Source organism: Pocillopora verrucosa, chromosome 2 (genome assembly GCF_036669915.1).
Source record: "Pocillopora verrucosa isolate sample1 chromosome 2, ASM3666991v2, whole genome shotgun sequence".
In the NCBI taxonomy this organism is placed as follows: Eukaryota; Metazoa; Cnidaria; class Anthozoa; order Scleractinia; family Pocilloporidae; genus Pocillopora; species Pocillopora verrucosa.
The window spans coordinates 15694996-15719075 of record NC_089313.1 but is presented as its reverse complement, the minus strand read 5'-3'; the positions used below and the strand labels follow the sequence as shown (position 1 = coordinate 15719075).

Sequence of the window (24080 nt, the reverse complement as noted above, 5' to 3'; positions counted from 1 at the left end):
ATAGGGTGGGGCGAGGTAAGACATGGAAATTGACGCGAATAATGAGACATTTTCATCATTCCCAAAAAAAGAAGGAAGAAATAAATTCAGCGATTAAACGCAGGAAAGGATGCCAATTAAGGGCTTTTACTATCTGAAGTGTTGTGTTGTGAAGACATGGAAGTTGACGCGAATACTGATACATTTTCATCATTCCCAAAAAAAAAGGAAGAAATAAATTCAGCGATTAGACGCAGGAAAAGATGCCAATTTAAGGGCTTTTACTCCCTGAAGTGTTTAGCTTTGACTTATCCTTGGGATTTCAATAAATTTCCTGCGAAAAGATTTTGTAAATGGACAAGTTTATCACGAGTTTGAACGTCAAATTCTTTGTCAAATTTACAAGGTAACGTAGGCAGTCAGAAGAGACATTCACCGAGCGGACATTTGAGGTTAAAGGGTTCATCGAAACACTAATAGTCGAAGTGTTCACACGTCAGGGTTCCCTTCTACACGCTTCAATATATTTTTCTCACCACTCTCATTGACAAAGACAAGATCAATGAAATCAGCAGAATTTGGCTACTTCTGTAAAGTCATAACTTAAGAGAAGCTCTGAAGTCTAAACAGTGTGCGCAATAAAACCAAGGCAAAAGCAGTGGAATCAAAAGATACCTTCCACCTTCTAGACTTTAAGATGTAGGGAGGCAACAACGAAGAATTCCTTTAAAACAATACTTCTAAGTCTGCAACGCAAGGTCTGCTTGTCATTAACAATTCATAGACCTTTTTAATTTTTTTCCCTTTTCGACTAGTGGAACTTTACAGAAAAAGTTAACCTAAGTATTGCTGGACAGCGACGTACACTGTAATGACAAAATATTCATTAAGTTAAGTTAAGACACTAAATGAAACAACTAGAACTAACTTAAGTATTGAGTTAACCGTCCACATTCTTTATGAGAAACAATATTCTAGTCCATTCATACTTTAATAACATATCTGCCCTTCAAGGACGTTCACTTCTCATGAGCAGCCTATCAACAATATTCTGTTTTATGGCACGCCTTATCAGAAAACATATTACCTTCCGCACATAAAAACCGTTATGCGAAAATGCAATCACCCCCTCGGTTTACATTCGTAAGGATTCGTCAGCTCCAAAAGCTGACCGATGAGAAGACATTACCACCAAGCCGAAAATTGGGTGCATCAGCAAGGATGCTTGAGAACTGCTATGGAAAGGAAGCCCGTTTCTCCAACAAAATGGAATTTTCCCTCAAAATTTTGGGGCGTTGACTGTCATATCTATACTGCAATGATAGGTCAAAATGTTCGCAGACATTTCTTTACCTTCCTAAGTTCTCGAAGCCAAAAAAGTAAATAAGTAAAGGACTATTAACACATTGCTACACTAACAAGCAACAAAGTTAAAGAAATTGTGTTTTGTTCTTTGGTTTCTTTCCTATTTCAAGTCGAGAGTTTCCATCGATACATTAGAAAAGACACTGGTAAACACCAAGAAGAAAAACATATTCTCCATCAGTGCTTATCTGCCACAAACCAATCATAGAAATAAATAAATAAATATTCCACTAGCGAGCTCTCTTTAAGTGATCGAAACTCTGCTCTTTAAATCACCATTTGATTCGAAGGAAAAAGAAAAGGGATGAATTCTCTCTGTAAGGCTGTCTTTGTAGACAATGAAACAACTTTCGATCTAAAAAACTTACCCTAAAATATACAACAAATCGTGCATCGACAAAAATTATCTATAACTGCTCCTCTTAGAAGGCTAAATGCGCCGATTCAAATCTGCCAAGAACCTAGCTTTTGACTGCCCGCGTCAAAAGAGGTCAGCTGTGCTCAATAAACTTGACATGCTCGGCCCAATCTATGCGTGTAACTAAGGAAAAAGCAGCTTTCTCTTGATTGGCTGGCTTGTCAGTGAAGAAAAGTGTTAAGAGAGTAAATATCTTAAAAGGAAGTTATCACGAGTTTAACCAAGATATGAGACGAAACTTACATTCCTCTATGGGAAAGGAAGACTAAAAGTCAACACTAAAACAATTCAAATGAAATCTATTCTCCCGAAGATCCTTGAGCAGGGTCGCATTGGAGTAGGCGCACGATCGATGGATCACTCTTGGCCCCTTCGATGAACTCGGCTAGAGATAGCTTTCCATCCAAATTTTTATCCATTTGCTTAAAAATCTTCTCAGTCCGTTTTTCTGGCGTGCTCTCGTCTTCGGGCATTTTCATAACAGAGCCCACCATCTTGTAGATGGCTTTGACGATTTCCAGCATCTCTTGTCTGGAGATGAAACCGTTACCATCCAAATCGTACATGCTAAAAGCCCACTTAAGCTTCTGCTCGAGTTTTCCGCGCGACGTCACGGACAGAGCGCAGATGAACTCACGGAAGTCGATGGTGCCGTCGCCATTGCTATCGAACGTGCGGAATACGTGCTCTGCGAACTTGGATGCGTCACCATACGGGAAGAAGTTACCATAGATTTTCTTGAACTCTTCCACAGAGAGATAACCGCTCGGGCAATCCTTGAGGAAGCCCTTGTACCATTCCTGTAGCTCATGCTCATTAAACTCCGTGTTCTCTTTAAGATCCGCCAATACTTCGGGCTTGAGTTTGCTGTTTTGTTTGCCCATTGTTCACGCGCGAAACCTGTAAAAGGGTGGAGGGCAACTGAGTTAAACCAGTACATCATCAAATGTGAGACAGTCACACAAGAGCAGTACAGGTGAACAGGCGAATCCCACGCATCTTGGATGGTTGGTGCACGTCAGCGGTGAGTTGGGTTAGTAAGAGAGCAGATGAAGTTGACGGCGTCAGTAATTATGGTCAGACTTTGTTGAAGTGAGAAGAAAAGTGTTTGTTACCCGTGCACCCAGCAGTGACACCTGACTTTCAAGCTTAGGTACGAGGGTTAATTTGATCACGATTACAACCGCTGTTAACAGTTAGTTACACTCTCATTTATTGTTCCTTTTATGTTCTGTATATTTCATTTGTCAGAAACATTCTAGCACAAAGTTGTTTAAAGGAACAGTCCTTACATCACCTGAGCAAAGCCACTAAACTCGTCGAGTATTTCAAATCAGCGGAAGTATGAAAAAATAAAGTTTGATAAAACCCAAGAAGTCTTATGCGGTACTTTTCTTTCTTTTAACTAAAAACTAAAAAAACAAAAAATTTTTTAATGAAACCCTGGTGTGCAACCATTCAAATGACAACTTAAGTCAACTTGATATTCAACAGAAAAAAAGAAATGACCTAGTTACATTTAACCTTAACCCTTAGACCTTAAGAGTGATAAGCATCTAATTTCTCCGTACAATATCACACCTGAATCAAACATTTAAGCCATAAGAATAAGTGAAGTGATCATAAACAAAAGAAGCTCTTAATTGTGAAACAAATTCTTTTTATCAGCACCGTAGGAAATGTAAAGAGAACGGTATAAAGGATATGCAAACTCATGTTTGGGTGTTGCCGTGCAACACTAAACGGTAATTAAAAATCTTGGATTATCCAATTTTTTACAATCTTTGTACTTGGTTGCCCAAATTGAGAGAGATTAGGAAACGTTCACTGCTGGAAAGTTAATATAGTAAAAGTTGGTGAGGTTATTTACCAGTGCTTGTGCAAAGATTGAAGGAAGAATCATACCATAGAGGATAGTGAGTAATTAATTACAAGTAACAAATAAATCCCCAAGTGCTTGAGATAATACACAACAACAAATAAGGAAGTACTTCAATACATGTTTGCAATATAAACAGTCTGTAATTGGCATCAACATTTAGTTAATAAAGAGCTGACTTTGAAGCTTGTGTCCAAAGTAACTCAACAATTACAAATACGTTTTTGTTTTCACCCCTTAAGGAGTCAAAACAAAAGAGGACAATCCTGAAATAAGTATTAAATAAATATTACAGTACAACTGCAAAAAACAAAACAGTGTAAGTCAGATTAAAATTATTGCAGTAACTTATGGAAAGAGAAAAAACCAATTACATGTTTCTGTAGTGCTTTATTTCATAAATCCACATTTACAAGCCACAAATAAGTGGGTGAAAACAAATTTTCAACAATTTTCTGAAGCTCCAAAGGTATTCAGAGTGTGGAGCTCTCTTTTTTCTTACTAATTAACACATGACATGTTAAGTATGCTGGTCCATTTTCACTTATGCTTAGACTCCAATACATAACATTATTTCCCGAGGTACACAGCAGGAACATGAATTAAATACATGCATAAAATAAATAGTAATTGAAAAAAATCAACCTCATAACACAATTCACAATGTCTATCTTCCCCCTCTTAAAAAAGGCTGTCATTATATATATCAAATACAATTTTCTTTTGAGAATTACGTACACTTGTAACTCAAATATCAGCATTATGACTGAAATTATAGTAAGTATAAATAGTAATTTATCAATGTTCTAAATACCCACTGCTAAAAGAGGAAACTTATAGCAAGGAACTAGCAAGCAAGGTATAGGTATTCTACACTACAATGGCATCAAGCAGATATTCAAGTTGCATTTTGAATTATAATACTTTTTTATCGGTTACATTTCTGTATTCATCCTACAGGTGGTTGAGCTGTGGAAGTTGTGGCATCACACTGCAGGAGACGCACAATGGATGGGTCATTCTTGGCCCCAGCAATGAACTCTTCAAGAGAAAGTTTTCCATCACTGTTTGTATCCATTTGATTAAAAATCTTGTCAGTACGTTTCTCTGGTGTACTTTCATCATCTGGCATTTTCATAACAGTGCCTACCATCTTATAAATAGCCTTGACTATTTCCAACATTTCTTCCCTAGAAATGTAACCATTACCATCCATGTCATACATGCTGAAAGCCCATTTTAATTTGTCATCCAGCTTTCCACGAGATGTCACCGACAGTGCAACCATGAATTCACGGAAATCAATATTGCCATCATCATTCTTGTCAAATGTACGAAACACATGCTCAGCAAACCTAGATGCATCTCCATAAGGAAAGAAATTGCCATAGATTTTCTTGAACTCTTCTACAGTGAGATGTCCAGTAGGGCAGTCCTTCAAAAATCCCTTATACCACTCTTTGAGTTCCCCCTCAGAGAACTCTGTTTCTTCTTTTAAGTCAGCTAACACTTCTGGTTTGAGCTTACTGTTCTGTTTGCCCATTATTTACTCTAAAGGCACAGAAATAAATAAGTGTTAGCCTTAAAATATAAATTAAGAAATCACAATCACCAACTTTTCTTCAAATTTTCGGTCACAGCAATTAAAATAAACCATTATAATAATTTTCATCTCACTGTGAAAACCACAGACACTTTGATTTGGTACTGATAGGTTATTATTATGTTCTGATCAATCACAAGGATGTTTAGAACATGCAAGTAAACCTTAAAAATCCACAAATTGATTATTGTTGCTGATTGCAGTTTGGTTATCTTATGTCTGATTGGTTTTTTCCTTTAAATACAATAACATTTTATAAACAGTTATTGAGTTCAAGGCTGACTGAGTTTCAAAGCAAAGCTATTCCAGAGACTTAAAACTTAACAAGATATAATTTAACATTAGTCTTCCAATGTATTTAGTTCAGTTGTATATTAGAGCCTTCTAACAGCAGTCTACTGCCGGTCTTTTTTAGGTAATAAGATCAACTAGCTGTGCATCACTTAAAGCAGCATACTTCAATGTGATCCACATTGGAAATGGCTAAAATGTCAAACAAATGACAATACAAAAGTATCATCATTTTTTACCATGATAGGTGACCACAACCTTTTAAGTACAATTATACCAATGTTTCACACAGAAAATTAGCTTAGCCTTCTAAATGTCCTTAAAATCAAATCAATCAGTATTCATAATTCAAAAGGCTCCACAGCAAATTCTATTGTAGCATTGTCAAACAATTTCAGTGCAAATGATTCCAAAAATAGATAACATTGTTAGTGAAGGTATATCTTCAAAATAGGAAGTTCAATCCTAATTAATAATTTATGCAAACTTAATGAAATGGACACAATTCCTAGTGTGGCAGGTAGACAGCTTAAGAAAAACAAAACATTCAAGTTTCTAAAAAAGAGAATTATGACATCAACAATTATAGCTATATGTGACACAAAAACATTCATTTGTCTCCAAAATAGGAGACTACTTCATTAAATTCTTTTCAGACTCTCTGATCTGAAAATTTAAAGATTAAAGTAGCAGATATTATGAAGATAATCATTGTCTTGCATAGCTGAACATTTTTTTGAAAAAAATTGGTTACTTGAGCAGAACATCAAGGAAATTACTGAATCAATCTTCTTGCTATAAATTTGATGGCAGACCTTCACTAATTATTACAAAAAGTAATTTATGGAAAAAATAAGTGCTTACAGGAAGGGCCTAGGAAAACACTGTAAGTTTTGTTTTTGGGGGAAAAACACTATAGTCTGCTACTCTTTTATCAGTTAGTACTTGGTTGCTAGTATTTATGACTACTTCAAGTATAAACTAGAAAATCAAAGAAGAATTTGTGCTACAATATCAATATCAAATCTCATAAATTATGACTGTAATGTCTTCAGTTGATTTTATTTTGCAACTATAAAGGTGATAGAGCCTTGCCAGTTATTTATATCATATCAAACTTATCAAACAATTTAAAATGCATGTATATTAGATCCATGAAAACAAATATAGGAAAATTTTGTCTCATGTTAGGATGGCGAAAGAACATGCAAAAATTTGGGAACTTGATTTAATACAGGCAACAGCACTTAGGTAATTCTACAACATTTTAGACGGACACATCTGAAAACATGTACCAACAAATATTTTTAAACTCCAAGTACGAATTTACATTCAGCAACTCATATTTTTAAAAATCACTTCAAGATTAAACATTTAATTTCATGATGACAGTCTACACTGGGCCATCTTATATTGATGTCGTTTGCCAAAAATACAAGTTAAAGCTAATCTAGACAGAAATTTTTTATGAAAAGTGTTATTTTTATAAGTTAAATTTTTTGTTTTCCTGATCAACCCCAACTTTTCCCCTTTGATGCTTCTTATGGTGCACAAGAACCATCTCCAAAAGCAACATGTAAAAAAATTGAAAAATAATAGCGTATGCAGTTATGATTGCTGGTTAAGAAAAAAAATGTGTTAGATAGAGATGCAGATAAAAGAAAAATAAATAAAGTAAACAAATGAATGTGTAGTACATACCATAAACTGTTGTGACAAGTGGAGTTTTATAACAATTGCTCCAGAGAAATACTGCCCAACAAAGTCCATGTGCTCCAAGTGAGGTCTCAGTATTCTTCAATAGATATTCACGTCGTGTGCTGATAAGTACTCTGTCAGTTGTACACTTTCTAACACCCTCAAATAATTAGCCTCCACAAAAACCAATGCAAGAAGATTACAGCATTGTTGGAGTTGGTTGATAACACAAGTAGTGATTAAATCAAAATGAAATCAAAGAAAAGGAACAAAAACAAACAAAAATGTGACGGTGAAGTGCTAATAAGACATTAACAAGTTTTGTAATACTAGTTGATAGTCCAGGCAACTGCTAAATTCCCTTCTCTTCATTCTTTTAAATCATTTACTTTTCCAACATTTGCTTTTCAAACATTTTTCCATCAAACCTACCAGAATTTTGTGGTAACTGAAAAGCTCCAAATGGGAAAAGATGGATATCTCCTAAAAAAATACTCTACTTAGAGAATAGCCAGGATACAACAAAGAACATTCTAAAATCACTTTTTAGTTGCTATTGACAACACAAATGAAGCATTTGGTAAGCAACAGGGTCTTGATTTTGACTTGACATAAAAAGACAGAGAAACAGAAAATAACTGACCCTCATTCCTACATTCCAAGAGTTTTTACCATTAGCGGATATGTTATTACTTCAAAGACTAACATTCATTGAAGAGCAGTCTTACCCACAAGTCAGATTTGACTGCGCCATTTTTAAAATAAAAGAATTCTATGAATCTTTTCACTAAACACCTTCAAATAGCATTCATTATCAGACCTGCCCTTTAACATGAAGCACTGCTATACCTTCAACTTCAGAAAATACCTGCTTGTTCCAATAACCTCATAAACAAAAAAAGACAAGTTTGGATGGGGGCGGGTGGGAAAGGGGGGAAGAAGGAGGTATGTGCAGAATCTGATAATAGTTTCTTTTACAGACTATACCATTCTTTTTCTGCATTCCTTGCATTTTCGAACAAGGAAGAGCTAGTCATGGACCTAGTTTTAGATGGCCTTAATATGTCAAGAGTAGTGGTTATCAGTTAGTTTGCAGATATTGATAACACAATAGCATAATAAACATTTTCCTTAGGGAATGCATGAGAAAAAAATTCTCCATAAATGCATGTCACTAGCTCGGAGAAACTTGGATAATTTGTATTTCTTTTATCAACTCTACTTTGCAAAATTAATGGTAACTAACTCTGTACCATGAAAAATTTTCAGACAGGAAATAGCCAAATATTTGACCCTTTCTATATTTAAATTAACTTTCACCTAGATAAACTGCACTTTTGGTTAAGAGAATACCAACAAAGGAAGACTCTGTAATGTTATTCAAATGCTAATTCATATGTGGAAACACTTAAGCCAGGCAATTTATTTCTCTTTTGAGACCATAATCTTTTGACTTTCAAAATTAAGTTTCTTAATGATAATTAAGTGAGAGCAGCAATAATTACTGTAGAGTAAAAGACAAAGTGAGATGACAGAAGTAGAAACCATCCTGGGAAAAAACTCACCCACACTCATAACCACAAATAAACCTTACTACATGTCAAACATATTCAGGTCCCAATGTCATCTTTTGTTTAATCTAAAATAGATTAAATCTTCTAACTATTTTCTTACAAACAGGGATGTGTTCACTCACAAGACAACCTCAGAGAAAGTCACAATTTTAGATGAAGCCCTTTACCCAAGGAAACAAATTTAGAGCACAAGGTTCAAGGAAACCAAACCAAGGCGTCACACCTTGATGGCCATAATATATGTCCTCTGCCACCCATTGATGTCAGATATAAAAAAATTATCTGTTTAAAGCAAAATGAAAGACAGATTGGGAACCCAATAACAAAAGAATTAGGAGCCATCAGCAGACACACAAAACCAAAAAGAGATCAAGTTGAAACCTGCTGCTATTTATTTCATCTGGAAAAAAAACCATGACAACTTTGGAATATAACACATAGCTTATAACAATATTCTTTTGTGGTGAACCTATTTTTGAGGTCAGCAGGGAGGTAAAACTCATAAAATGAAAAAGATTTAGGTAACATTTTCTTTTCTTGAGCACGATAAAAACCATACAGTATTATAGTGATTCGTACGTGCCCTTTGCAAAGTTTCATCTCCAAGAAGTGTGGAAATTGCACACGGTAGGAGAAAAAGGGTCGAGGAAACATTACAGTAATAAATTATTCATATTGAAAATATCTTCCAAAACGCATAATACGTTACATTAGGCATCGCATGTGCAAAGCACTGCTAAAAATTACCGAAAGAACCCATATCTACTTAATGGTAAAAACTCTTGCTTTGGTATTTACACAAACAATCTCTGAACGTTCCACTCGAACACATTATTAATGTTGCACATATCTGACATCCAAATTTAAGCTACTTTAGACTTTTGGCACCTGTAAGCGAGTAGGTTAGGGACTGAATAAAGCAATTTTTCGCTCCCTAATCCCTGTTGGCGCTAAACGCAGTCTCTACACCTTTCCCGTTGAAACAGAGCTCTTTTCGATCATAATTTTTAATAATTCATTAGACACGGTCTAGAAGATGTAGCGTAGAAACAATACTTCGATCCCAAAAGGTACCAAGATGCCCAGAATTGTCCTGGGAGCACCTAAAGGATGCATATGCGTAGGTACAATACGAGAGCACGATTTACCAGAAACTTCTCATCTTGATGCCGCTAAGTGACTATACCACAAATCCTCAAAAGTAGATCGATTTTTTACGCAATGCGTACCCTGCTACTTTTCACTAGTCAACTAGACTTTAAACGGCAATCCCAATTGATTTGCGCGCTTTACCATTGACGCTTTTGTTGAATCAAATTTCAGTATGAGAAGGGAAAACCTTCCGTTTTGGATTTAATCGAGCTACATTTCCTCCTGGAGAGCCGAACGCTTCGCATGTATAAAACATTAAACATGTCAACAAACGTAAGGAGCGCCTCGCGAACCTCTTTGTCGCGTAATTCAAACAACTCATGGTTTTGTTAGCCCATTCTCGGTGATGGAAATTTTATGCCCTTTTTTTGCCAGTAAATAAAACGCGAGAAGAGATCTGAAACAGCTGGAGGAGGGCACTGTTTGTCGTTTGAATTCCCTTCGAAGGGAACAAGCGCTCAAGCACCCAAATCCTATCATCTCATCTTAAGCTATACATTCAAAAGCGAATTTAGCCTTGACGATTCGCGGCGAAATACCTCAATTAGTCGGGAAAAAAAAAAAATACAAATTTGCTTCGCTGACTTCCACTCGCTCGTTGAAGGCATTCAGGTCGGCTCGTAAGGAAATGGTGTGTGCAGGTGGCTAAAGTGCTGCCAGAAGTCGCTTGATTTAACAACAAACATTAGGTTTTGCGTAAAGGACAATTGAGCAAGAATGCCCAATTTTTGCAAAATAGGGTTGGTTTAAAATACTTCTACCTCTAGAAAGTGGCAAATAAAACTGTTCTTAGTTGTCTGAGATTAAAATAACCGAGAAATTACTCACCTAAAGAACGCACCTTCTACCAAACCGACTTTGCGTACAGATTACAGCCACAAACGAAGGTAAGACCGTGACTCTATGACGTCACAGAGAATTTGACGCATGCGTGTAAAACGGCAATCTCGCGCGATGGAAGAATCACGCGAAAGATGGCAGTCAAGCGAAAAAGAACGAAAACTTTACGATGCTGTAATCTGAACATCCAAAAGCAAAGCTTTCCCGTCAAACAATAGGGGATTTTATTAATAAGAGCAGCATTAAATTATGTTTTAGAAATCGTGCAGTTGACAATTCCAAATGTTTAACTCATTCATAGATTTTGACAAACAACAATATTAAGGGCGATCAAAAATAAAGTCTCCATAGAAATTCTCCTGCAGGCATTTCGTTTCGACTGAAGCCTCCAGCTTCCATACAAGTCAATTAGTTGTAGACGAACAAACTTAGGAAGAATTCCCATCAGCTTTGTAAAAATTGGGGTGAATTTCGTTCGACTTCTATTGTTTATGTACAAATAAAGAGTCACTGTTCAATTTTTATTTCGGGTTTTTTAAAAGTATCATTGATAAGCATCCATCTGGTTTTGTTTCAGTTTATAATTAAGGCAAGCTATAAACATGATAAAATACTCGCTACACGACTCCTGAAGTAAATCTATGATAAAGAACTTTTTTTTTTACATTGTGCAGTGTGCGATCGAAATTGAAATGTAGACGAGTCGTACATTTACAACAAAAATTAAATTACCTTTTTCATCGGTTGTGTTTGTTAATTTTTAAAAGGAGTTCACTTCACTCAAAGTATGTGATTAAAACATGTTCGCGTTGTCTGCACGTTTGCCTCGATCTAATATTGAAAATGACCACCTGGCCAGCTCCAAAAAGGTAATCTGCGATCTGTTTTTGTCGTCAACAAAGAAAATATTGTTATGCCTGGAGGTCTGTCAAATATTAAAATTTGTCGAAAACGGACAAAAAGAGGAAATTCAGTTATCAGATTACTGTGCGATTTTCGCTTTTACATCGGCTGATCAGCGAATTGATACTCAAGGGAGGAAAAAGGAAACGATTTTTATTAGAACTTGGCTAGCAAAATTGGCTAGCGGTAGGGCACTGTCTGCAAGACTCGTTCGTGCAATATTTGATGACCCCGAGGGAAAATCTTGTCGTTCGCCCACTCCTGCCCGCCCAACAACAAAAAATATTGTATAGGTTAAATTCCTTGTGGCTTCCACCGATTTAAGAAGCTTTGGACTAAGGACTAACGGAAAATTCACTTGATGGAGTAGAAACAAATCGGTATTTAAGTGAAGACGGATGTATACACATAAGTCTGTAAATACATTTTATCGTGAATTCATTTCTGTTTTAATCATTATTAAATGCAAATTCGCAAGCACTTAGAAGTTATCTACGTTTGGTGTCAAATATGCATTTGCGCAAATTTTTTGTAAGATTTTATCGAGAAAGGTGCTGAGGTAATTAATTTTGGAATTGAAGAGACCTTGAGCATATTTAATTAATACGTGTGTGTGTCAAACCGTGGCACGTAGAAACTTCTATCAAATTCGCGTAGGAGCGAATTTTTTCCCGCAAAGCTTTCTCCATAAAGCAAAGAAACGATTCAATTTAAAGAGAGATCAGTATGAGATGCAAAGTTAATTACACTCTGTTAATTAAAACGGAGAGAGAGTCATTTATTTGGAAAATAAACACAATTGGGAGTTTTCTCAGTAAGTGTTGTTGGAGAAAAAATATCCTGCCTTGTTAAAGAGATACCGGCAAGTTTCTCACAACTTAATTGGGCTAAATTTAGAGGCAATCACCGTGTTAGAATTAAAATATTTAAATGCAAACAATACTCGGACTATGATAAATTTCAACCCTTTCCAAAGTTTGTTTCCTTTAAAAGTGTTTTTAGAACATTGAATGACGTTTGAATGACGTGAAGAAGACTAAAAGGAGTTTCCAGATTGCTTTGATTTTCCCAAGTTGACGTCAGAGAACACCTCTCGTATCTCTTTTTACGTTCCTAAATGTCAGCAAATGTTTTCAAAACATTAGGTCAACAAATAAAGATCATTTCCCCAGCCCATTTAGTATGTTATTAATGAAAGACAGACACGCATGTTATTCGATCCAAAATTACATGAATGATACTCTCATTACTGTCATTGTAGGAAAGATCCATCATTCAAATCGGGAGGAAGCACTCAAAATAGAGCAGAGACTTTTAAATTAGGACTTACACGTAACCATCTAAAATCAGATGGAGCCCTTCAAAATCGCCCAAAACAGTCTAAAATCAGTTAGAAATTTTGACAGCTTTGAAGAAAATCGAACAGGACCGGCAAAAGTCTGGGGCAACTCTCCGAAGTCAGAGGGAACCATCCGACGTAAATCGAACGAAAATTTCGCAACCCTTAAACTCCTTGAGTGACCACGACACAATTTCTCCTTACTACATCAATATGATATCAAGCAGACGAGTGATGAGGATAAAGCAAAATATAATTCAAAGGAGTTTAGTTGATCCAATGCCAAATTCTCCGAATCAACATCACAAAAATTATATGTTAAAGAGTGGGGAGAATTACTGATGAGATCTTGGTAGTGAAAGAATGAAATGGGACGGAAATGTCTTAATATTGGGATGGCGTTTTGTTTGTCAAACAAGAATGGAACTGTCACAAAATCTCCCTTTAGCAACTAGCTTGTTTTTTCCCCTGCATTCTGAAAAGGTCACATACATGTTCCCACGCACATGGCACACGTTTCATGTTTCCCCACACTCAAGGTTATTATAATCTTTTCCGCCCTTTGCGCTTTGAGTCAAACGCGATTAACCTAGTCCTCGCCTTGATTAGAGTGGAATTTTAAATTTTAATACTATGTTACTTATCAATTAACTCTCTCAAAATACAAGTTTTGTCCACCGATTCCACTTTGATTAACGCGATATTCTGAAAATGTCCGTGGTAAAATACCATGTGCTAAAAGAAGATTAATTGGATTGGGTGATTAACTCTTGTTAACATAAAGCGGCTTTTTTAAGATCCGTAACTGTTTTACAAGACTATCATTCGCTTCCGATTTAGAACAAACTGGCGAATAAAAAATTAACGGACGGCGACAAAAAAACCCATCTTTGATATCAGAGTAGCTTGTTCCAGGCCCTTAGTCAATGGAGGGAGAGGTAGTCGCTCTTGCACTGATGGGGTGGGCGATAGACTAACAGCGGTTAGTCGTAAAGTTGTGTGGGAAACTGGTGCGTGCGCTCGCTTTTTCGCTCGTCTCCGCTGACCGCAGGCCTGCCTCAAGTTAATATCGAAAGAAAAACGAAATAGCAGTTGAGAGCACCACTGAAATGAGTGAGAGAGGTTTAATCGTAGTCGGCGTTCAGGGTCCGTAATACTTTCTTAGCTTATTCATTCCCATTGTTGAGTAACTAAACATAATTTCAAGTGCAACAACAGTTTCGAGAATGTTTGTAGTTTCTCGCCGATCTGATCCCGATGTGTTCCGAAAGGGCAACGAAGGTGTTTCGGAGTTAAGAGTAGTGCAAGTGTCAAGCTATCTTCAGGAAGGAGGTATTAAACCCATCTCCTCGATGTTTGGCAACCAGTTCTAGAAGTTTTTGCTTCTTCTGCATGCTGTGGGATGATTCAAGTTCGTAAATGGCACAGAGGTTAAAGAGTAGCCCTTCCTGAAGATTTGTTTTAGGGTCTTTCCAGATGATCCTCTCCAGTAAAGAAAGCGCCTGAAAAAGACAACCATAGAATAAAAAAGGATTGAACTATCTTCAGTTACAGGAAAACACCTCTTTGCATAACTTTCTGAGTTTTGTGATTGGATTCACTTTTGAGCTCTTCTAACAATCAAAATAAACATCATCATTTTCCCAGTCAATCAAGAGAAAAATTTAGGTCGATTATTGGTCGAGCTCTCGCCTTTCTTGCGTTTGTAGATGGCTGCCGTTTTGTCTAGCTCTTCACCCAACTGTGAATATTTATTAAAACTGATTCTGTGGCAACATTGCAACTTAGGGAAAGTGGGTGCATGGCGTTGTCTGATCAAATGTCGCAACCACGCTCGTTGCTTTTAGCGTGCTCTCATTTGAACAGATTGAAAACTTTCAGGTGGCATCAACAAATTAGAATCGGAAAAATCATGCATTTCTTGTTTCAAAACGGGAGCAACCGTGCACGTTTCGTTCGGCGACTGAAGGTTGATTACAAAATCATTTTTATCAAGTTACAATGGATTCAAGGAAATAACAGCGAATGAAAGCCATCGTTTAAGAAAACATAGAAACATCACAGTTTTAAAACGCACTATAGCGATGTGTTTTTAGAAGGTAATAAACTAAATGGTATGTCAGACTTGCCTCTTTAAGTTTGCCAAGAAATAGCAAACAAACAGCTACATTGTTGATAGCCTGCGCACAAAAGAAAAGAAAATAACCAAAATAATCTCAAGGTTAAAAAGAAAACTACAGTAATATTTAAAACCAAGACAATAAAAATCTAAGACTGAAATGCGAGACTGGAAGAGGATGCAAAAGACTGAGGCCGAAATGAAATTCGCTCTAGTAGTTTCTAAAAGTTCATACGAACACTTACCACAGAACTATATGGATCTAGTTTAGTAGCAGCTACAAAATGTCTGTGAGCTTCATCGTATGATCCTGCAGATAACGCAAGCAAGCCTCTGTTCGGGAAAAAGAAGAGCTTTGAGACAGCAACACTAACCTCTCCCACTTTGGAAGGAATTAACTGTGTTTGTGCATTCAACGCTTGGAATTAAACCGTTTTTTTCCTCGAAAGTTCTCATCTTCTTTGTTTGTTCTGTGTCTTGACTCTTTTTTTCTCCAAGGGTAAGCATCTTATTTCTCCCAACAGAGTTATTGTGGGTGGTTATGGTCATGAGAATGAAAGGAAATGATCGCAAACTTAAGAATCCCTTGATTGTTGGACAAATTCTCCTTGTAAGCAGCATAAGAAATTTATAAAAAACAGTACCGAGAGCAAAAAGTTAATGATCGAGTCGTCTATGCAACTTCACCATTCTAAACTTTACTAACGCGGATCACCTACACCTATCAAACTCTGGTTGAAAATCAACTTTTCCCGTCGACACAGCACAAAAGTATCATTCACAAGCAGGACTTCCCGACGGAGCGAGAAACGAAGGGAGACCAGAATTAAACTAGTACCAAAAAAAATCCAAAGTGAGCACCTACTTATTCATGACTACACTGCTAAGTGAGTTTGGGTCACCAGTTGCTTTTGATTCCACCTGCTTGAAATAACTCTGTGCCGTTTCCAAGTCTCCAAGCTGTAAACAAACATCATATAAGGTAACATCCAAAAGTTTCGAGATTAAAAAGAATTTCTCAAGTTTTGTTTCAATACATTCTGTGATCGCTCAAGAAACTCGCGGATCATCTCATCCAATCGAGTGAAAATACCTGGCAGCGACTTCGTCACTCACGTTTTCCCGCGGTTAAGTCTACAGACTATCCCGCCTTTTTCTCATTGGCTACTTGTGGTATTTCTCATTGATCTAATAGGCTGGTACTACTTAGGTTTTATTTCATAGACACTCGGTAATTGGTTAAGTAAACCAGTGCACCCTCTCAGCCAATCGGATGAAAAACTTTTAACGGTGGCGACGCGGTCGCCAACGTTTTCCCGCGGTTCAAATACTCTACTGAAATGAGTCTAAGGTTACAGCCTTAAATATGAAAGAAAAATAGATAGAAACTTCACATGGCTTACCTGTAAGTAGATTCTTCCTATCCCAGATAACAAGTTGAATTCACATGAAGGATCTTTATCCATAATAGACTTGAACACTGTCACAGCTAAACTGTAATCCTGCCGGTTTTAAAATATTGTAAATACATAGCTAGCTCTGTTTTTTTGTCTTCTTCTTTCTTAGCTGTCCCACGATCAACCCTGGAGGCATCTCGAATGAGTGCTGCAAAACCGAAACCTTTGGAATCACAAGAACCAATCAAAGCAAAGGGAAAAAAAAACAAGCAGCCAATAAAAGCTTAAAGTTAAAACCAGCAAACTGCCTAAAGCGCGGAAAATGAGAGAGGCTAAGATTTAAAAAAAGGGGCTACTCGATATGAATTATTTCTCCTCAACAAAAGATACAAAAGAGAAATTTAGCTCATCTTACCTTCATGCCAAGAAAACAGTTTCCTATCGAATAAAGAACGCGCACCTCTCTGGTGATCCACAATTCAATAGCAGCTGAAAAAATCGAACTCACAAAATTACTAAATGACTTGTTTCTGTTATTGGGCGCTTTTACATTACGCGTAGTAATAACGAAACCAAAGTAACTACATAGGCGCTTCTGCGCAGAGGTGGTTGATACAAGGAGCCAACGAGAACTTAACCCTTAAACCCCTTAAGTGTTTGGCTTCTAATCTCTCCTTACAGTTTCACCCTTAAATCAAATGTAAAGGTCATGAGAATATAGGAAATGATCACCAACCAAAGAAGCTCCTACATGTTAGACATGTTCTCCTTTTCAACACCTTAGGAATATGGGGAGAGCTGTATGGAGAATATAAATGCTAATGTGAGCGGAAAGGGTTTTAAATTAATGGCTTAGAGGGCAGGAAAACACAACAAACAAAGTTGCGATTTTTCCCTCTCAGTTTTGCATCCAATTAGTTGAGAGGCTGGTGCAAGTTTTCTAGATTAATTAAAGAGCAAAGGCGCAGTGAAGTAAAACCAAATTAGTTATCCCGTATCACTTTCGACACTCAGTTTTCGATACTCAGCTTTCGATACTCAGCTTTCGATACTCAGCTTTCGATACTCAGCTTTCGATATTCAGCTTTCGATACTCAGCTTTTGATACCCAGCTTTTAACTCTAGATTGAACATTTCTATTTCATGGGATGTGGGATTTACTTTACCCAATCTGTTCTCGGGTGTCATCTCTCCCTGGCCACCATCCTCGGTCAGATTGTCCTGCAAGTTTTTCTGAATCCTACTGCATTTCCTTTGCAGCTCATACAGGTTGTCTAGGGCATCCTTTGGTCGGCCCATATACTGAGGTAGTTCTGCATGCAAAACCCGCAAGGAAAATGGTACCATAGACCCTGAAAACGAAAAAAGGAAGAGGGTAAACATCTCGCTTTGCACAGAAGTCAGCTCTAAAGCTCTGCAAACGAGAGGTCCTGCATACAGTGTAGCTGAGAACCTTACCTCACCTCCTGAAAAACGTGTGAAACTCATGAAAAGGTATCACTGAGACACATACCTTTTCTTCCAGGATATGTATCAGGGTAAAACTCATAAAACAGGTCAGGCTGATTAAAACTTCCAAAGGCTTCTAATTCAACCTCAGCAGTACTAAACATCTGTAGCTTGAACATAAGAGCTATTCTACAAAACCAAACCTGTAGGTAGATGACAAGAAGACCAGCTCATCAGTGAGACCACAAACTAACCACCCCCCCCCCACATCCCCTCATTCACCAAACTCATAGAAAAACATTATTCCATGAATTAAATTCCCTTCTTTTGAAAATATCAATGGACAAGAAAAGATGACAACTGACAGGAGAGGGGAACATACAAAACCATTCAAGAAATGATGCATGGGACTTAATCAACATCTGATACAAAATTTTAATTTCATTACATGGTGTTTGGTGCATCTTACTCATATCATTATCATCATTATCATCAATATCATCACTGCCATTATTGCAAAGCAGATATATATTGAGTTAGATAAAGGGAATTCAAGGGAAAAAACAGGAGAAACAAAAGGAAGAGGGGTAACTTCTTAGCATCTGTTTGCCACTATTTTTATTCAAGAATTTTGTAATTTTCCTACAGGCTTTCCCTAAGGGGTAGAAGGAGAATGTGCAAAATGGGAGGTGATTCATTCCCATAAACATTACTCCTAGTCTATACCTGTAAGGTCTTGTGAGTGTGTAAAGCTCTCTGACCCTTCTGTCCCACACCCTGGCCATGTGCTGTCAAGAACCTGGTGGTAAATTCAAGAGCTGCTCGCCAGCACTGTTGTCTCTGAAAGGGGATTGGGATCATGACACAAATTCAACAATATCTACTTTACAATCAAAAAAGGGTACTAGGAAAGACAATGAAAGGTAGTTCAACTTGCTTAGCAGAGAACTGACACTTGGCAACTGACTTATGCAGCTAGAGTTATCTTATAATTACTGACCAGGATCAACTATCTAACTTGACAACAAACTCCAGCTAAGCCCTCTGGTATGAATAAGTTGCTACAAACACTTTATGAGTGTATACCAACTCGGTGTATACCAAAATTTGGATGATATGCAGGTTCTGGATGCAAAAGTTGTGAACTCTTGCAGATGGGTTTCTTTCACCCACCAGTAATTCTCTGAGCCCAGACTCATCCAATGGAACACTGTCAACACTCAATGTCTTTCTATTTTCTGCATCCTGTTCACCCATAAACTTTGACATCAGCTCCTTCACAGGGTCCACCTAAAAAGTAAATATGATTTAAGCTTTATGAGTATGGGCCATTAAAAGCTGCCTTGCTTAAAAGGAAAGTGGGTGCTTGAGGTATCCAAGAGCTTCCACTGTCTCCAGCCAGCCCCCAAGAAGAAAACTGCCTCCATGACTGGAAAATCCCAAGAACCCAGCCGCAAGCCCCTATTCCAAGCACCCATTGACAATGCTTAGATAGGTAGAAGATAAAAAGGGGGTGCCTTAGGATGGGGGAAGTGCCTAGAGACAAACTCTACAAAACTGCTCAGGACTGCTAGAAGCAACAGCTATAAAACTACATATGAACTCTAAGGTTCAGCTGAAATGAATTGCAATATTCCACCTTTACCTTCACTTGTGACTGATGATCAGAAGGGACATGCTAAAGTTGTGGGCATAAATTTCAGTAAATTGTCATTTAACTAAATCACATAATGATAAAGAAACACTCCATCAAAACAAAAACCTACCTGTGGACCTTCAATAACCAATCCAGGAGATGTTAAGAACTGTTGATCCACATCTGCAGGGTTCAGCATACCTGATCCAATGGTGACCAGAAACTGATTAGTCTGGGGTGTTGCTATCCATGCTGAGGATCTTCTCTCAGCTTCAGTTTGTTTGCTTCTCACCCACTCTCCTTCAGGGGTAGGTGGTGCTGAAGGAAGCTTTTGTTCCTTAGTAATTTCAAGTTTGAGATTGGATGATTCCTGGTTTTGCATGGCATTTAGAGGATCATCATGGGCCACTGAAGTTTGACTGAGAATTGGGGCAACAGGTGGCATGGGCGTTTCAGCCCCTTGGAACGGAGGCCACTGTTCTGAGTCTTGTTGTATTGTGTCCTGATTGTTCACCACCTTAAAACCCAAATCCCCTTGAGCTGGTTCAGGTGCTGATTGTTTTTCAGAAGGTTGATGAATTGGCTCTGAGAATACAACTGATGGTGGAAAAGTTTGTCCCCCTATTTGTGAAAATGGGTCAGAAGCAGCTGGGGCAACAAGAGAATCAAAGAAGCTGTGTCCTTCTGCATCACCACTAGTGCTGGTGTTTGAAGAAAATAAGTCACTTAGGGTACGGTTGTCACTCTGCTCAGATGGTACACCCTGAATTTCCACACTCTGAACAGATTCATCAGACAATATGCTAGTAAACTTTGTTTTAGTAGGACTTGCTTCTGGTGAGCTTTCATTCATCCACTGACCTTCTGGAAAACAAATTTAGATCAATGTCAGTAACTGAGCACCTGCACACCTACTCCTCCCCTAATCCAACATTAACCCTAGCTTGTTATCAGGTGACTGTTATTGGGTTAGGGGAGGGGTAGGTGCACAGTTTTTGAGATAATGACATTGATCCACAAATTCAATAACTCTCACTTTTATCCCACATGACTTCATCCACCTGTCCATAAATAAGCATAGCTGAAGGGGAGAGGGTCCTTAGGTGCCAATGGTCATTTCATATGGAAATTTCAAGCTAATTATGTTCCTAGTTGGGGATGATGGACTAGATACAATCCCAATCAGCTACCTAACATGTACTGGTATTATATAAGAGTCTGATGAGGGAGGAAGGAGTGATGAGAAAGGGAAGTCTTAGACTCTGCCCTCTCTCTCTTTTACTCAACCCATCTCACTTGACATTGATATGCTGCCCATATTAACCCTTCACACCCTAACATCAGTATGCATTTTCTCCATAATCTTGGGGTAATTCAGGGGTGATATTGTAAGGAGAAATTAGATGCCAGTCACTCTTAAGGGTCAAAGGGTCAACCACCCATGCTGTGGAAGATGACTAAGAATGATTCAGGGTTACCAGGCTCTATCGATGTCACATCAAAAGATTATTAAATTGGTCATTAAAATCTGCTATATTTCAATAAAACCTTGAAACTTACCCTCTGGACTTGGGCATTGCCAGCCAAACACATTGTCCATTATCTTTGGGTTTCGATAAAGCCAATGTTCAAACTCCTGAGAACACAGATAAAACTGCATAATGTATCAAACTCTTTCAGAATTTTTTCCTTTATAAAATATAGATCAAATGAAAACATCTACATTGTGATGGTGGTCAGAAATGATTGCTTAATGATGTTCATGGTTCAATGCAAAAGTCAGGACACCTGATTACATCAAAGTTTCTTTACAAATTTGCACTCTGGGTTATTTGGTATTGACCACATTCAACTAACCTTGGCCGAAAGCTTTCCTGTTTTGGACACATTACAGGTATCAAATGCATCACTGACAATCCTGAAACAGAATTAACTACATGTCATGGTGGTTAAATCAACCAATCAAACACTATGTTGGGTAGCTTGCATTGCTGGTAACATTTCTTCAATTTCCTTAACTCAGGATATATTTTGCAAAATTGAGGTCTCATCCAAAAACCCTGAAAAATTAAAGGGGGTAAGTTTTCTTAAGAAACCAAGGGGATGAGGGGGAAAAATGTTGTTGGAAGATAATGAGTTGATAATGTAAATTGGCTACTGTAAGAGTTTCTAAGGCTGAAGTTTAAGCTATAGCCCTTTGTCATTGCTCTAACACACAACTATTAAATTTTCAGAATCAGGAAAATCTTTTGATTTAAAAAAACCTTGAAACAGTTTCAATCAGCTTGTCTGTATTGTTCCCCTCTGTAGGCTGCTCTGTTTCTTCCACATTGTCCAATATCACATGCGCTGACTCAAGAGAGCTTAAGAGAACGGCAGTCAATTCATCTCTGCTAACACCATCATCATCAGACTGCAATCAGAGTAAGAGATCAGATGTGATGGACCTCAGGATGTATGGGACAGAATGAAAGTTTTGTAGGAGTTTTATTTTGAAGGGTGACAATTTTTGTGCTTTGAGAAAAAAAAGCCTTGTGGTTTGAGGTGACAAAAATTTCTGCCGGGAGCTTGTGTCTGAAATTTTCTGTTCTAGTAGCACATCATTAACAAGGAAAGGAAGTTAATAATTTAAAATTTTCCAATGTATTGAGTTACCAGTAGGCAAAGGTACAGGGACCTACATGGTCAATGATCCATAGTTAGATATCTTGAGGGACACCAAACACAAAATGTACAAGTTGGCACTTGATTAGCATTCATAGTTTTTCCTTGAACAGAAAACGGCAGTTTTTTGTGGAACTTTATTTTGGGAGATTTTGTTTGTTGCAGGAACCTATTTTGCTTTACAGATCAAGGAAAATCCACCAGTTTTTCTAGAGCACAGTGTAATATGTATGACAAATCAGTACCAGATTGAAGATGTGGAATAGTAATCTGCACTTATCCTTCACTTTCCCATGTAAGCAAAGGGCAATTCCTCCAATAAACTCTTCTAAATCTATAGTACCACTCTGCAAGTAAAACAAAATCAATAATGACTCAGAATGCAATGACTTGCAGCACTTCATCATTATTTTTTTTTTGGTTCTTTCCTCTGCCAAGATACAACTAGGAAAGCCCACATTAAAAAGAAAATAATGTTTTCATCGAAAAATATCTTATTGCTTAGTTTTTAAAACCTTCCCACCCCTCTGGAAATAACAAATCTGTTAGAGCATTTCAATTTTGCAATGCTCCTCACAAATGGCTCTGCATGGGGGTGAGTGAGAACATCATTTTATTTTTACTGCTGGCTGGCAAGATGAATCCATCTTTTCTGCCTAACATTTCCCAAGTAATGAGAGATGAAGCCACAAGAGGCTTGGTACAGAAGAACTGATTACCTCTACCACTCATTTCCATGCCTTCACCTGTCATCACTCATGCATACAAAATTGTGAAGCACACACAAACCCAACAGCTACACAGGCTAAATGTGGAAGGGAGGGGGAAGGCAGGGGGGGTTTTGTCCTAAGACTTTATCTAGTTACTGAAACTCCTTTGGCAAGATCTTTCAGCTGGAAGAGCAAAGAAAGCCTATGAGACACATGGCCCATTGTAACAAAGCTTAACCCCTTAACTCCCAAGATACAATTGGTAATTCTCCCTTCTAACTCCCTTACATTTCCATGCAAAATGGACATGAGAATTTGGGGTTATGTTAAGATAACAATTCCTCTCACTGATTGGCTTGTTTTTTCCCATGCCCTGTTTGCAAGCTAACATATTGGAAATATTAGGAGAAACTACATATAGATAACTTCTGGGAGTTAACCAAGGGTTAACCAGACTTTGACAGCATAAAGTAAATTGGAGTATTACAACCACCCTGTGCAGGAACCGGTCCATTGCAGGGTCGCCCCATATCATTTCCTCAAGTTTTTTCATTTTTTTCAAACATATTTATCATTGTTTTTTCCTCAAGTTTCCCTGGCACTTAACTGGCTCACCTGGAAGAGCATTTATTCTTTATATGATTTCAGATATGATACGTAAGTGAGCACATAATCTCCAGCATCATTTGACCCTGACAATAAATAACAGGATTTCAAAACAATAAAAATTAAGTGCTCTACCTCATTTCGATCAAAGGCGTGAAATAGGCGTTCAGCAATAAAGCCAGGCAGCCGGAAGCGTTCAGCAAAATCTTGCCGATTGATCAGAGACAGTTCTACATGTCGCGTTCCATCCTCTCTCTTCGTCGAAATCTCGTTAAACACCGCCTCGATGTTTGCTAGTTCTATGCTGCTTAGTTTCTTCACAGCATTTTTGTAACTTTCCTTAGAGCTTCCCTGGCCCATTTTGTGCCAAATTTGAAAGTAATGTGAACGATTAAGTTCACATCTTTAAGCAATTCGACCAAAATGCAAGGATGTTTTCATGCTAAGATCCAAAATGG

The 24080-nt window shown here is 37.6% G+C and overlaps 3 protein-coding genes across 3 annotated transcripts; all 3 read right to left on the bottom strand.

Moving 5' to 3' along the window:
- Window positions 1-717: 717 nt before the first annotated feature.
- Window positions 718-10906, bottom strand: LOC131786631 (neurocalcin homolog). The gene is made up of 2 exons (XM_059103688.2): window positions 10788-10906; window positions 718-2662 (listed from the first exon to the last, which is right to left on the bottom strand). Exon 2 carries the CDS (start codon window positions 2644-2646, stop codon window positions 2062-2064), a length of 585 nt encoding a protein of 194 aa, XP_058959671.1. The 5' UTR covers window positions 2647-2662; window positions 10788-10906; the 3' UTR covers window positions 718-2061.
- Window positions 4012-10761, bottom strand: LOC131786629 (neurocalcin homolog). Its single transcript, XM_059103687.2, has 2 exons — window positions 7237-10761; window positions 4012-5192 (listed from the first exon to the last, which is right to left on the bottom strand). The coding sequence occupies exon 2, from the start codon at window positions 5182-5184 to the stop codon at window positions 4591-4593; it is 594 nt and encodes a 197-aa protein (XP_058959670.1). The 5' UTR covers window positions 5185-5192; window positions 7237-10761; the 3' UTR covers window positions 4012-4590.
- Window positions 10907-13646: 2740 nt separating the features above from the next.
- On the bottom strand, window positions 13647-24080 carry LOC131786672 (trafficking protein particle complex subunit 12). The gene is made up of 16 exons (XM_059103747.2): window positions 23758-24080; window positions 22552-22653; window positions 21907-22055; window positions 21500-21560; window positions 21203-21278; window positions 19773-20506; window positions 19180-19296; window positions 18733-18846; window positions 18071-18209; window positions 17724-17909; window positions 16973-17046; window positions 16564-16662; window positions 16026-16120; window positions 15406-15493; window positions 15171-15221; window positions 13647-14543 (listed from the first exon to the last, which is right to left on the bottom strand). Exons 1-16 carry the CDS (start codon window positions 23980-23982, stop codon window positions 14352-14354), a joined length of 2502 nt encoding a protein of 833 aa, XP_058959730.2. The 5' UTR covers window positions 23983-24080; the 3' UTR covers window positions 13647-14351.